This window comes from Colossoma macropomum, unplaced genomic scaffold (genome assembly GCF_904425465.1).
Source record: "Colossoma macropomum unplaced genomic scaffold, Colossoma_macropomum, whole genome shotgun sequence".
Classification (NCBI taxonomy): Eukaryota; Metazoa; Chordata; class Actinopteri; order Characiformes; family Serrasalmidae; genus Colossoma; species Colossoma macropomum.
In genome coordinates this window covers 4297882-4311950 of record NW_023494802.1, presented here as the reverse complement: position 1 = coordinate 4311950, position 14069 = coordinate 4297882, and the positions used below count along the sequence as shown (strand labels likewise).

At 37.7% G+C, this 14069-nt stretch overlaps 1 protein-coding gene across 1 annotated transcript; it reads right to left on the bottom strand.

Moving 5' to 3' along the window:
• Positions 1–3678: 3678 nt before the first annotated feature.
• Positions 3679–6635, bottom strand: gp9 (glycoprotein IX (platelet)). The gene is made up of 2 exons (XM_036592494.1): positions 6480–6635; positions 3679–4814 (listed from the first exon to the last, which is right to left on the bottom strand). Exon 2 carries the CDS (start codon positions 4805–4807, stop codon positions 4082–4084), a length of 726 nt encoding a protein of 241 aa, XP_036448387.1. The 5' UTR covers positions 4808–4814; positions 6480–6635; the 3' UTR covers positions 3679–4081.
• Positions 6636–14069: the final 7434 nt, after the last annotated feature.

Here is a 14069-nt window from a genome sequence, read left to right as displayed (position 1 = left end):
GATGGTGTTGGTGATATTTATTTCTAGCCTAAAATCTCAATAATTATGGTACTATGGCTGAGAAAGGAAAAAAGCAGCCTAATAATACCATAATGCACTCTGGGTCAATTATATACAGTACTGTACAAAAGCCAAAGACTGCCCTTCATTTAATGTCCAGTGAAAATGACCATTAAGTGCCAATGTTCATTTTTCAGGAGATATTCCTGAGATTACGTAGAACATAATCTGCTCGCTTAAGGAAGGACAAAGTCAAAGGAAAATAAGTTGAAAAAAAACAGGACTTTCCAAAACTGAAGTTCGAAAGAGATGAAAAGATCCAGAAAAATTGGGACTCCTAACAACCACCTGTTGTAAGACCTAAAACTCCATCAGATAAAGTGTTTTAAAGAAAATTCCACGAATTTTTCAAAAGCTCTCTATAATTCAGTGGTTCAGATAGAAATGGAGTTGATTGGTGTGAAATGTTTCATTGCAGAGAAACTTACATATTCAGATTTCTTACAGTGGTGGTGATAGGAACCAGGAGTCCCGATATCTACAACACAAATAAAGCAAATTTGTTGACTATCCAAAAGCTGTTAATGAAGCTATGAGTTTTTAAATGTAATGTTGATGATGGTAAAACTAGAAAATCTGAACAAATAAGTTCTCTTTGGGGACTATTGCCTCACAGTGCCCTGTGTGTACTCCTCCGCAATGAATGGTTTGAAATAAATTGATTAAAGTCATTTTTAGACCAAGACTTTATCCTCAACCTGTGTAAAACGGTGTCTCAGTGGAATCAGGTGCGCGCCAGCTCATTTGGAATGAAAACTTGCAGCCACACTGGCCCTTTGTGGATAAGATTGGATACCCCTGCTCTAGAATGAAGCATTTCAGACTAAACCGCTCTGACTGACTTTGTTGGCGTCAACTGTTTAATTATGCAGAAATTTTGAAATATTGGTGGAGTTCCACTTTAAAACTTTAATCTTTAAGAGAGAGGAGAAAATCAAGCTGCTTCAGATCTGAAAACATCCACTGGTGTTTCTGTCCATCCTTCCACTGTAAGAACTCAGCACTATGGGTCTAAAAGGATGTGTAGCTGTCAAGAAGCCAAAACAAAGAATATACTGGTGTTCTTAGAACAATTGACTGGTAATCAAAGTCTAGAACTGAAATTTGTAAATGTGGAAAAGTATCCCTGCAGATTTCTTTGGGAAAGCTGAAAGCAAGTCTAAAAAGTTGGAAGTTGTAATAAAGGTAAAGGGTGGGCGCACTAAATACTGAGAAAACTGATGTTGTTTAGTTGTTGATGCTTCTGTATAATTTTCTGTTAAATATGCTTTTTGCATACTGCCATTTTGACTGTGTGGTAAATAACTGAAGGGTGGTCTTTTACTTTTTCACAGTACTGTACATGCCATGTATAAGACTAGTTCAGTATGCAGAAACAATTGTGATTTACTGGGTTATTTGCTGGGTGACTGCTCTTATATCTGCTATAATAGGTTGTATCTGATGATGCAGCTACTAATCAGAAATGAAAGCCCTACATTTCAATAAAGATTAAGGTTGAGGTTAATGATTTCTTAATGTGCTCTCCCAAATGGGAAATGGTGTGTTCATGACTTGTCACTCAACTCATTGTTGGTAAGTTGGGAAGGGTTTACAAATTTCCAAGCACAAACTATAAGTGTCCTTTACTTTAAAAAATAAACCACTAATAACTACAGTATATAATAAAAACATACTTTTCATCTTGTGACTATGCCATCAATGTTTCTTAAGTAGCTCATTATAGAAATGTAGGTTTATTTGCAGAGTAGCAAGAAAGTGAAGCAGTACTGCTTTCAGTTTTAGTAAAATGCATCCGAGTGTGCAATATTTTTTGTAATAGCAGGTTAATGGAGCGCAAAATATTTTTGGCCCTGGTTTTAAAAGCACATTTTAACAGTGAGAGAATAATTCCAGCAGTCAGGCATGAAGATAAAATGTTTTCAATGCTTTGGAGGACATGACAATCACGATGATGATCAAGCAAAAATAAAAAAGTATTCATTGCATTGTATCAAGAACATCTAGACTGTGTCCCAATATGTACCAGTACTTTAACTAGAAAGCTTAGCTTAGTGTGTGTTGTCATGCTCACTTGTGTTCTAACTAGGGCACTTGTGTTTAAGAACACCTAAGTAACTTGGTGCTCATATGTGCTGTAACTAGAGAGCTTGGGTTGTAGAATGCTGAGCTAGTGCGTACTTATACTCTAACTAGGGCACTTGCGTTGTAAAAAAGTAGTTTGTGCTCTAACTAGGGTGCTTGTGTCATAGGGCACTAGAGCTAGACCACATTTGCGCTTGTGCTTAAGAACACTTCAGCTAACTAGTGCTCCTTTGTGCTGTAATTAGGGTCCTCGCATTGTAAAACGTTTAGATAGTGTGTACTTGTGCTACCTAGGGTGCTTGTATTGTAGAACGCTTAGCTAGTATCTACTTGCACTGTGACTAGAGCAGTTGTCATATAAAATGCTTAGTGTATATTTGTGCTCTAACTAGGGCGCTTGTGTTGTAGAACTCCTAGCTAGTGCTCTAAGAGTAAGGCACTTGGGTTGTAGAATGCTTAGCTAGTGCGTACTTATGTTCTAACTATGGCACTTGTACAGTAACAAGAAAGGTTAGTTGTTTTAATCAGAACGCTTGTGTTGTAGAACCCCAGCTTGTCGTTCTATCTTTTCTACTGTTCTAGAATACAGGTGTTCTTGGTATAGAACTCAGCTATGCATACACCCTAGCTAAATTCCCACAGACACACTCTAAAAGCTTTCCAGAGAAGTGGAAGCTGTTACAGTTGCAAAGGGGGAAGCAACTCTATATTAATGCCTATGGACTTTAGAATGGGATGTCATAAAAGCTCCTGTAGGTGTGATGTGTAGGTGTCCCAATACTTTTGTCCATATAGTGTATTTCCAAGCGAATCACAGTATCGGGGGGGATCTCTGAGCTAGCGTAGTGTTTTCTGTTCATTATTGGTGGGAGGGTGAGACATGATATTATTGTTTATTATTATTATTCTTCCCTGACAGCTGGTGCACAGTGATGTCACCAAGAATGAGAAGATGTTTTAGAGGTGGGGCAAAATTATATTATGATGCAATACTGCGAGAACTTAATATGATATGACAAATCATGAATGAAGAAGGTTACAAAGGTCAGTTTTGATTTTTGACATCATATCAAAAAATAATTTACATACTAATATAAAACCCCAACTATGACATTTTCAGTGTAAATGTCACAGACTTCTGTATTTTTCCTCCATTTAAAACATGTGTGTGTTTGTTTTTTTATTTAAAATCATTTCTCCAGGGTAAAATCACTTTTTATACCTTGGAATTGAGTAAGCTGGACCTTTAAGACTGATATGTAAATGACCTCTGCTCTGACTGGCTGCTTTGCACTGTGCCTCGTGACATCACAACCAGGATCATTTCAAAACATGCTGTTTTTGCAGCTTAGTTTCCATATATGGACTGTATGTGCTGGAGAGTGAACAGCATGTTCTGGACCTTCAGCAGTGTTTACATAGTACATCCAACTCTTTTATTCACAAAGGCAATTAAAAAAAACATATCACAATGAACACTTGTCTGTCATTGTGATGACACACTCCAGAGAAAGTTTTCTACAGAAAAGACTATTGAAATGTCATTGTTTTATTGTTTAATTGAGAAAACACTATGCACTGTTATTACAATTCTTTTCAGGTTATTTTTTAGTACAAAATCTGGCATAAATCCAACTATGAGCAAAATATTAAGAATTTTGATATGCAATATCCTTCAAAATAGGGTTAGGGATGAACATGTAAAATTACATGAATGCAGATGTTCTAGAAACAGAGTTTTAGGTTCTGAATGTAGAGAAAACTAGTATTGAGAAACAATAAGAATGGGCCTCAGAACTGCATTACCTCAGAAAACATGCACCATTTTTGTGTGAATGTCATTAGTTTAAATGGAATAGACATATTTGGATAGACATACTTGTATGTGACTTTTTCACAGGTGTATAAGCAGAAATACAGCACAGTCTCAGCCTCTTCATGTTTCTTTGATCTTAATGTTGTGTTGCCTATGCAGGGCATCAATAATCTGCGGTAGGATCTCCATGTTGAGTAGAGGCCTCTCTAGCTCATCGCCTCTTGAGCTGGAAGAACCTGCAGCGAAACTCATTCTCATCCTGTGCTTGGGTTTGAGCGAGCGCAGGGATTCGGCCTCGAGGCCTACGTGCCTCTCTCCGATGCCCAGGGTGAAGGTCAGGTCTTTGGCCAAACGGAAGCACCAGAAGAGCAGGCCGATGAGGACGCAGAGCATGAAGGCCACAGTGAAATTGTAACGCACTTCAGAGCATGGGTCCTGCACACAGGCTGAGAAGTCCTTCTCACTGAGTTCAACTATGGCTTTGTGAGCCAGTGATGGTGGACTGGCACATTTTGGGGTCACTGGGGTCACGGCTTTGTTCCTGAGGAGCCAAGCTCGCAGATAGCGGATGTTACAGCCACAGTGGAAAGGGTTCTCTGACAGGTTTGCCATCCGAAGGTTCTTGAAAGCGTCAAAGTGCCCCGCAGGCACGGTGCTCAGCTCGTTGTGCTGTAGGTGCAGTTCAGCGGTGTCTGCTGGAAATGTGGGAATTTGCTTGAGGCCGTGGGAGATGCAGTTAACCTTTAGTCCTCCAGAGGGCAAAGTGGAGAACTTGAAGGAGTCTGAGCTGTGTGCGAATGAAGAGCTCAGAAAGAGCAGCACAGCAAACCCTGGACCCAACATCATCCTGTATCTGTGGGAACATGGAACATATTATGAAACATATACTATCATAAAATAATATTAATATTTTATTTAATCGTGCTAACAAAACTATGTACCTTCATTTTACATATTTTACAGAACTTTTTCAAAGCTGCCAAGTACAATATAATTATATAAACTTATAGAAACTGCCCCTCTTGTCTCTGGGGTGGTAACCTCAAGGGTAAATCTCAGTATCTTTAGTCAGGGAACATAATTGTACCATAATAATCCACTGAAATTATATTTTCTAAGTTGTATTGACTCCACACACCCATTAACATATAAGAAAAGATAAAACATAAAATACAAAACGTGCAGTAACTTTTTCACAGGCCACATTTTATGTTTTATCCTTTTCTCCATTATGTTAAATACACCAACAAAAAAAAAATAAATTAAAATGTGCAGAACTGTGTTGCCTGTAGACGATCTTATTTTCACTTAGAAAATCAACTGAACATGTCATTTGACTAGCGGTGCACAAACTTTTGCATAAGATTGTATGTCTCAAACAATTTCATACTTTCAAGGCATGAAAATCCACCCAGCAGCATCTAACATTAACATTAATATTTACACTTGACTACCTATTCAAAAGTATATAATTATAAACCAGGGGTGAAAGTTCTTAACTAATTTTAAGTTAGCTTGACAAAGCCATTGCTATGAAATCCCAGGTGCTTGCAAATTTGTTGCTAGGCTGTTGCTATTGTATCCCAGGAGGTTGCTAAGGTGTTGCTAGGCCATTGCTATGGTATCCCAGGAAGTTGCTAAGGTGTTGCTAGGCTGATGCTATAGTATCACAGGTGTGTGCTTAAGGTGTTGCTAGGCTGTTGCTATAGTATCACAGGTGTGTGCTTAAGGTGTTGCTAGGCTGTTGCTACAGTACCCCAGGAAGTTGCTAAGGTATTGTAGGCTGTTGCTATAGTATCCAAGGTGGTTGCTAGGCTGTTGCTATAGTATCACAGGTGTGTGCTTAAGGTGTTGCTAGGCTGTTGCTATAGTATCCCAGGTGTTTGCTCAAGGTGTTGCTAGGCTGTTGCTACAGTGCCCCAGGAGGTTACTAAGGTGTTGCTAGGCTGTTGCTATGGTATCCCAAGAAGTTGCTAAAGTGTTGCTAGGCTGTTTTTTGGCTTTGTTAAGCAATAATAAGTAATTAAAAACAGGTTGTGAATGATTGAACGCTTGAAAATGGTTACCATGGATGAGCTGCATTATGAATGAAGAGCAAGATAAATAGACATCAGTTCTGTCGCTGTGGTGTTAATGGAAGCTAACTGGTGTTGTTTTCTTAAGAACTGGATCTTTCTGTGAGCCATTGCTGTACAGTTTTTTTCGCTGTCTATGTCATTAAAGACTTTCGGGGGGCTGGTCACCATAGACCTCCTTGAGCCATGGGCCCTATTGCCTCCTCTGCCCCCTCTGTCCCCTCTCCCACTTTTAGTTTTTAATGTAAAATTATGTCAATAAAGCTGACATAAAATGTATTGAACTTCAAATAAGTTAGAATAGAAGACAGATTATTGTTCATTTTAGTTAAAATTTCAATATCTGAAAAGGTTCATTTCAGATATTTCGGTAGACAGATATCTTGACTTTTGAAAATACAGGAAACTAAGAATTTTAGTATTGCAAATTGCACACAACTCACCTTTCAGTGCGGACTCTGCAGTGATAGAGGCATTTCTAGCTCTTAGCACTCTGTGAGAAGAATTAAATGTATAAATCTCTCTGTCAGTGGTTATCTGTAAATAATTCAGCCCTCTGCCCGCAGCAGTCTCTGTGTTTTATAGCAGACCTTTCTACGTTTCTGCCTTGGACAGGGTTTGGAGGACCAAAACTCTGCTCACACTGATCATGTGACAGTAGGGATCTCTCCCTGTGGCCCCGTGATAAGACTATCTCTCACACCAGTGCTCTAACGGCTGTGTGGAAAGGCCTCCGTGTGCTTTAGACTTTTATTTTTCAGTGTGCGGCTTCATTTTTACAACTACGGCCTCTTTACAGTGAATAATGATGAGTAATGAAACTATGATGTTATAATGATATAAAGCACTTGACTGAGACAGGAATTTGAATGATGAGTGGAGCTGTAGTTTTTGGTTTGGACTCTAGTGGTCGTAGTTTGTCCAAGCTTGCATTTTGTAAAGTCAGCACAGATAAAGAGGAATTTCACCAACTTTTCTAAATTTCTAGAGAAACTCCCAAAGTCACGGTGTTTGCAGTGGTGGTGATGGGAACCAGACACCTTAAGCTTTTAATGCCTTTAAAGGTACTTCACTGAAAGTTATTACATCAAATGGTTACAAATACTCTGCCTAAGACATGAGACATTTTAGGGCAGTTTTTAGAAGGTTGTGGCTAAACCAATATTGTTTTGAAATCCATTCATGGTGGAGGGGTACATGCATGCAGATTTACCTCCATTTTACCATCCTCAACATTATACATAAAAACTCATGTGTGGGTTCACTGGTGGGTTTGGATAGTAAATAAAATGGCTATATTTGTGTTGTAGGCATTGAGACTCCTGGGGCCGTATTACAGAAACTTCCTATCTTTTTGTCTTAACTTAAGATCTGACAGGTCAAGATAAGATTTTTCAGAAATTTGTATTACAGAAACAAATCTTATCTTACAGCATCTTTTCTTATCTCAAGTTAGGAAATCTTAACTTTCTTGATTGAAGTCAACAATCAACTGTCGTGTCTGTTACCTAGCAACCGGCTATACGTGCACAGCTGAAACGTAAACACGCAATCAAGTTAGTTAGTCAGACAGCTAACGTTAGCTACTGTTACTGATGTAAAGAAAAGTCAAATAAAACTAAAGCGAGATAAACTGAAAGGTAAGAATATTGAGGCAGTGCTTCGCGCTGTTTTTCCAGAGCGTCGCTGCTCCACAGTTTCAGTCTCCATTCCCAAACGCTTTAGCTGAGCATGCTAACGTTATTCCAATGAGTTTTTATCAAACATTAACACCTGAAGGTAATAAGAGGATGGTGGAGATCGTGTCTGCAGCGTGAGTTCTTAAAAAAGGCTGTTTTAAAAACAAACTCACAAGTCAAAGCACAGTTTTCAATGTAGATAAATGTAGCATCATTATGCTAGTTATAGTGAACTGTGCTGCTTATCACTACATAAAACAATAGAAACAGACAATTAAAAAAGAAGTTAAGACAGTTCTGGGGTTGTCTTAAAGTTAAGAAAATATTTAGGATATTTTGGCAACTTAGGATGTTTCTGTAATATCGTTTTCTTATCTGGAAATAAGATTATAGACTTAAGAACTGCTGTTCTGTAATAACTTCTGTCCTAACTTTAGTCTTAACTGAAGTTACCATGACAACAAAGCAGATAAGATATGATATGATGATATGATCTCAGACTTAAGAATTTTCTGTAATATGGCCCCTGGTTCCTCTCACCACCACTGTAAAGAAATCTGAGTCAGTATGTTTCTTTACAATGAACTATTTCAGATCTAAATCTATGGAGCCTTGCTGGTGACATCCTGTATAAATAACAATAAACCTTAGTAAGTTGTGGCCAAGACTCAGTTATCTGATTCCCACACCTTAATAAGTCATGGCCACGCATTGGGATCTTGTTCCCACACGTTGATATGATATGGCCACAATTTAGTAAGGTGTGTGAACAAGATAAATGAATCATGGCCCTGAATTAATAAGATGTGGGAATGAGGTCATGCCTTATTAAGCTGTGACTAAAGCTTAATTATCTCATTCTCACACCGTACTAAGTTGTGGCCACGCATTATTTTTATTTATACAGGATGCTACCAACTAGACTGTGTAGAATTCCCCTTTAATGCAGTATTAATATATCAGTGGTTAATCTTGAATGTAAATATTCTTCTTATAAAAGATGGTGCCAAAAGAAAATGGTTCTACATAGAACCATGAACACTCATTTCTTCGGGTTGATAAAAATTGTGCATGAATGTGCTGTAGACAGCTCTATATAGAACCTTTTTGAAAAGGGTTCTATATAGCATCCAAAAGGGCTTTTCTATTGTTACAAGCTTTACAATGTAACAATAGAAGAACCATTTTGGGTGCTATATAGCACCCTTTTAAAAAAAGTTCTATATAGAACCATCTATAACACATTCTCCATTAGTCTGAAGAACACTTTTATGATGCAAAGAACCTCTTAATCATGCAAAGGGTTCCATGGTGTCCATGGTTCTATCCAGAACCATTTTCTTTACTAAAGAACCCTTGTAGAACCATGTGTGTACACTGCACGGCTCTAGTGTCAATTCTATCTGCAGTCAGTCCTGAATGTCTAAAATAAGCAGTCTGGTATTTGAATTCTCTCTCCTCCCTCAAGAAGAGGGCTCATGGTGGGCTTTGCTGTAAGTCACTGGGGCCAGTTTCCCAGATGGATTAAGCCTAGTCTTGGACTAAATAGCAGTGCCAGTGTTGATTCACCCCTGGAAATTCTTTTTAGCCTAGGCTTAAGCTTAATCTGCAACTGTGAAGCTATGATGTTCAGTCATCTGATAACTGAGGGTGATGACTGAAATCATTGGAACTCTAAACAGAGAATGAGAGGACATGACATTTGGGTCTCACTTTATTTGGGTAGTCCACCAAAGTCTGCTATAGATCATTTAGTTGTAGTCCCCAGCGAAATATCTACTTAATTGACCATCATTTCCTTTAACTCTAAACCTGGCTCTAATCCTAACCCTAACCTTAACCTCAACCTAAAACCTAAACCTAACCCTTAAATATACATCTGTGAAAATAATATCAATGTTTTGTTTTAAAAAATCTTTTTAAATGTATTTTAAAGTTGAAAGACTTATCATGAGTTTATTTTTGAATAAAAAAAAGCTTTGTTCAAAATATTCTGTTCCATGTTTTGATATCACTACCGAAACAGAGTTTTAGTTTGTAGGTGGAGCCTTATTTTAGCCACGCCCCTGCATTTTAGAGCAGGAAGTGAGACTGCATTCCTGTCCCTCATGGCCATGTGGTGAACAGTTAGATCTCATCGTTTTGAAGTAAATGGGTCCCGAAAGTCTGAAAACCAGTGTGGAACATTAAGAATTGTCACTACCAAAACACAAATCTTTTACAATTAGTAAACTTTTTTGTGTTTTATTAAAAATATTATGATTTTATGTGTGTACAGCTGTTGTTAAAAGCTGTGTTTGCTATTTATGTGCTAGCTAGCGTTTTTGAGTTCTGCTCAGAATTAGCTAAAAGTGTCACTACTGAAACAGTCACTACTGAAATACTTGGTAAAGTTTCAGTAGTGTTATGGTTGTTTTGTTAGTAACAAAATGGAATGTTTAATCATTTATTTTGATAAAATAAACATAATCAAGACATTAGGTCACTCACAGCAAAAAAAAAAGTAGTCTAAAGTCCGTTAAAAGTCAGAATGTTTTCAACTTTCTATATAAAAAAGTACATTTTGCACTGAAAGCAAAACCGATTGTTCTGTTAACTTACTATTAAAGTTTAATAGTAATAGTAAAATTTTAAATCAACTTTTTAAAGATGAAGCATCAAATTATTTTTACAATGTGACAAATATATTTGATCTGATATATTTGTCACTAGTAAATAATCTGCTGTCTTGCCAAAACAGAGCCACAGTTCTGGGTAAACCACACAATGGAGAGTTCAAGCACAGCAAGAAAAAACCAACTCTTCTTTCTATCATGTTTTATTTCTCAACATTGTCACAGTTGAAGTTTTACATTGATCAGATCTTAAGCACTTACAAACAGACTGCATATCAAAATGAAAGCATTCATTCCCTTATTTTTTTTCCAAAATCCTTCCCTTTCCTGAAACATGCTCTAAGGACAGCAGCGGTCTGGTGGGTCGATGTGAGAGGCAGTGATTTTTTTTCTTTACATTTCCAACAGTCTGTTTCTAAAATGCACAGCATCACAGCTCAGTACGGATCAAAGCGGAGATGAACCAAAACCGTATAGCTTTCGTCCACTTTGGACGAGACGGGAACACACCCTCCATTTAAATGAGGACATTACGTTACGAGGAACTGTACTATGAACACTATGTACAGGTCTATTTCTCCCACTTGGTCCACTGATAGATTTGCAACTGTTACATATCCGGTTACACCTGCTGTTCAGACAATTCTGATGTCTACAGCTCATATTTACACAGCTAAAAGTCCTCAACTGATGGACTTATGTCCTGTGCAATAGTGGGACTCATTCTTTCCTGTATTTTCTCTCTTTCGTTGTTCTACAGTGGATATGTAAAATGATCTGCATGCTGCACTTAGTAAAACACAATGCAGTACGGAACAGCATTTGCAAGTCAACGTCGAGGGTACGAAAAAAGAAAAGAAATAAAAAGAAACCTTTTTTTTCCCCCAGGCTGAATGTCCATCAGCTCACAGTGAACAAGATGCATTGGGTCCATGCAGTGCTTCGTTGGGATACGTTCTCGGACTCCGCGACTGAAGAACAGTCCAAGTGATAAGGACCGATGCTCTTCTCAACATTACTTTCATAAATATTTCGTAACAGAATTCTAAAAAATGGTTACAAAGACATGATGCCTAAAAGAACACAATTCACATATATGTTGCCTAAAACTATAGGAAGGACACTGCACAACAAACATAAGCTGATTCGTGTATGTTCTTAAAAATGAAGGTTCTTCAAGGGTTCTTCAGTAAAGACAATGGTTATATATAGAACTATGTTTAAATGGTTCTTTGCATGTTGAAAAAGTTTTGTTAGATTGATGGAGAATGTGTTGTTTATGGTTCTATATAGGACGAAATACATGCACACATTATTTGAGCCTCTTATCCTTATTTGAGCCTATCACAGTCACTGGTTGGAAGGCAGGAAACACCCTGGACAGGCAGCTGTCCATCACAGGCCAGTAACACAGACATATACGTTCTCACACACACACCTAGGGCCAGTTTAGCATCTTTGGACCATGGGAAGAACCTGGAGCACCCAGAGGAAACCCACACAAACACAGGGAGAATGTGCAAACCACACACAGAAAGGACCCTGGTCGCCAGGCTGGGGAATCAAACCCTTTATGCTGTGAGGCTACCCACTGTGCTACCGTACAGCCCTAGTGCTAAATAGGGTTCCTTTATTGCTACAAACTTAACAGCGTAACAATAGAAGAACACTTTTCCAATAGAAGAACTGTTTTAATAAAGATTCTATGTAGATCCATATACAACACAATCTCCATCTATCTGGAGAACCATATCACCATGCAAAGAGCCATTTGAGCAAGAAATGGTTCTATCTAGAACTCATGATTCTAATTAGAACCAATGCCTTTACTAAATAACCTTGAAGAGCCATCTTTTAAGACTGTATATTCCAGAGTTTTTCAACCTAATTTCTATCTGCTGCATCTGTAACACATGGTCAATACCATGGATGGCAATTTCAATATCTCTACCTATCTTTACCTAACAGAAAACCCACTGACCTGAAACGCATTTACAATGAAAGTCAATGGCAAGATGCTTCAAGTTTTCTGGGAAAATTTGGGAAAATTTGGAAAATATACCAAAAAAGTGTCTTCTACTGTTACAACATTAAGCTTGTTACAATGGAGGAACCCTTTTTGGTGATATATAGAACCATCTACAGCACATTCTCCATTAATCTAAAGAACCTTTCATGATGCAAAGAACGCTTTAATCATGCAGGTTATATGGTTCTATATAGAACCATTTTCTTTACTAAAGAACCCTTAAAGAACCATCTTTTTTAAGAGTGTAGGAGACAAGGGTTATGTTTGAAAATGCTTATATTCCTTTAAATTAAGTGGGACGATAAAACACAAGCCATGAATAAACATGCCTGCAGAGAACAATGTTAAATTGCCATTCAGATATAGTGACCAATCAGCAAAGAGCCAACTCTGCAAAGCATCCTTATGGTGCAATAAAGCAAAAATAAAAAAAGAAAAACAAATAACACTAAACATACATTTTATCTTCCTAAATACATTCGCCATCGCATTTCATCATTCTGGAAGGAAAGATATTTGCATAATTTGTCTGAACATTCACCTGAATCTCTTGAAGGAATAACAGATGCTGCTATTATCTAGAATGTGTGAATGCACTCTAAACGATTGCACTTCATCGCCAAAGTAACACTGATTTATTTTGGCCAAATGGTATCATATCATACACAAGAGGACACAACAGCCTATTTCCACTAAATCCCAAGCGAGTGGTTCACTGTATTGTGGTGCCACCTGCATTGACCGTTTGCAAAATAATGAATTAAGCCAATCGCAGCCGTCTCTACGAAGTGGTACTTCCTCCATCACGTGAAGTAAAAACTCTACTCTAACAAAGCTACAGTAAGAACGTCGGTGGTAGTAAATTACTCAGAATTATCAGAATAAGAGATGCAAAAGAGTGCAAAAATGTTATTTAGGGAGCTTGAGATTCAGATGCAGACTGAAGCTGGAAAATTCTGGTCACCCCTGGTCAAAATACATATTTTCTTGGCTTTCTAAGTGAAAACAAGTTAAACACATCCTCTGTAGTGAACATCCTTCTGCACATTTTAATATACAATTACTGTTTATTTGCTGAATTTTACCCCTTAAATGGCCAGGACCCACCAGCAGGCCCAACGTTTTACTACATACTTCTATAACCTAAGAATAACTCAGCTAGTTAGCACTGTAGCCCACGTAGTTACTGCATAATAAGCCTTAGTATATCATAAGCTTGGGATTTTAAGGGGTTAACATATTTGGAAAAAAAAAAAAACATAAAATATGTCCTGTGCAAAATTTATGGCACATTTTATATTCCATTTTATTAGCAAATAAATAGAAATTCTGCACTAAAGTTGATCTCTGTAGAGGATCTTATTTTAATCAACAAATTATGTCATTTAATCAGTGGTGTTCAAACTTTTATGACTGTATGTGGAAGACCAAACTCATAGCTCAATGTCAGAACTAGTAACAAGGCAGACTTATGACTTAGACTAGCTCTAAGGTTAGCTAAACTTTACCTGGGCTACTGTACCTGCTAACACTGACTTCAATGTGATTTCTAACGTTACAGAACAATGTTAAGATCACTTATCTAGTGCAGTGGTTCTCAAACCGGCCTCAGAACGTACACATTTTTGTCTCTGCATTTCAAGTTGAGTTTGAACAAAATTGTGAACCAATCTGAGAACCACTGATCTAGCTAAATGTTAGCATTTCATA

What these genes read in the sequence shown, in the direction of transcription:
- gp9 (XM_036592494.1), bottom strand. Translation starts at nt 4,807, where the DNA reads ATGATGTTGGGTCCAGGGTTTGCTGTGCTGCTCTTTCTGAGCTCTTCA.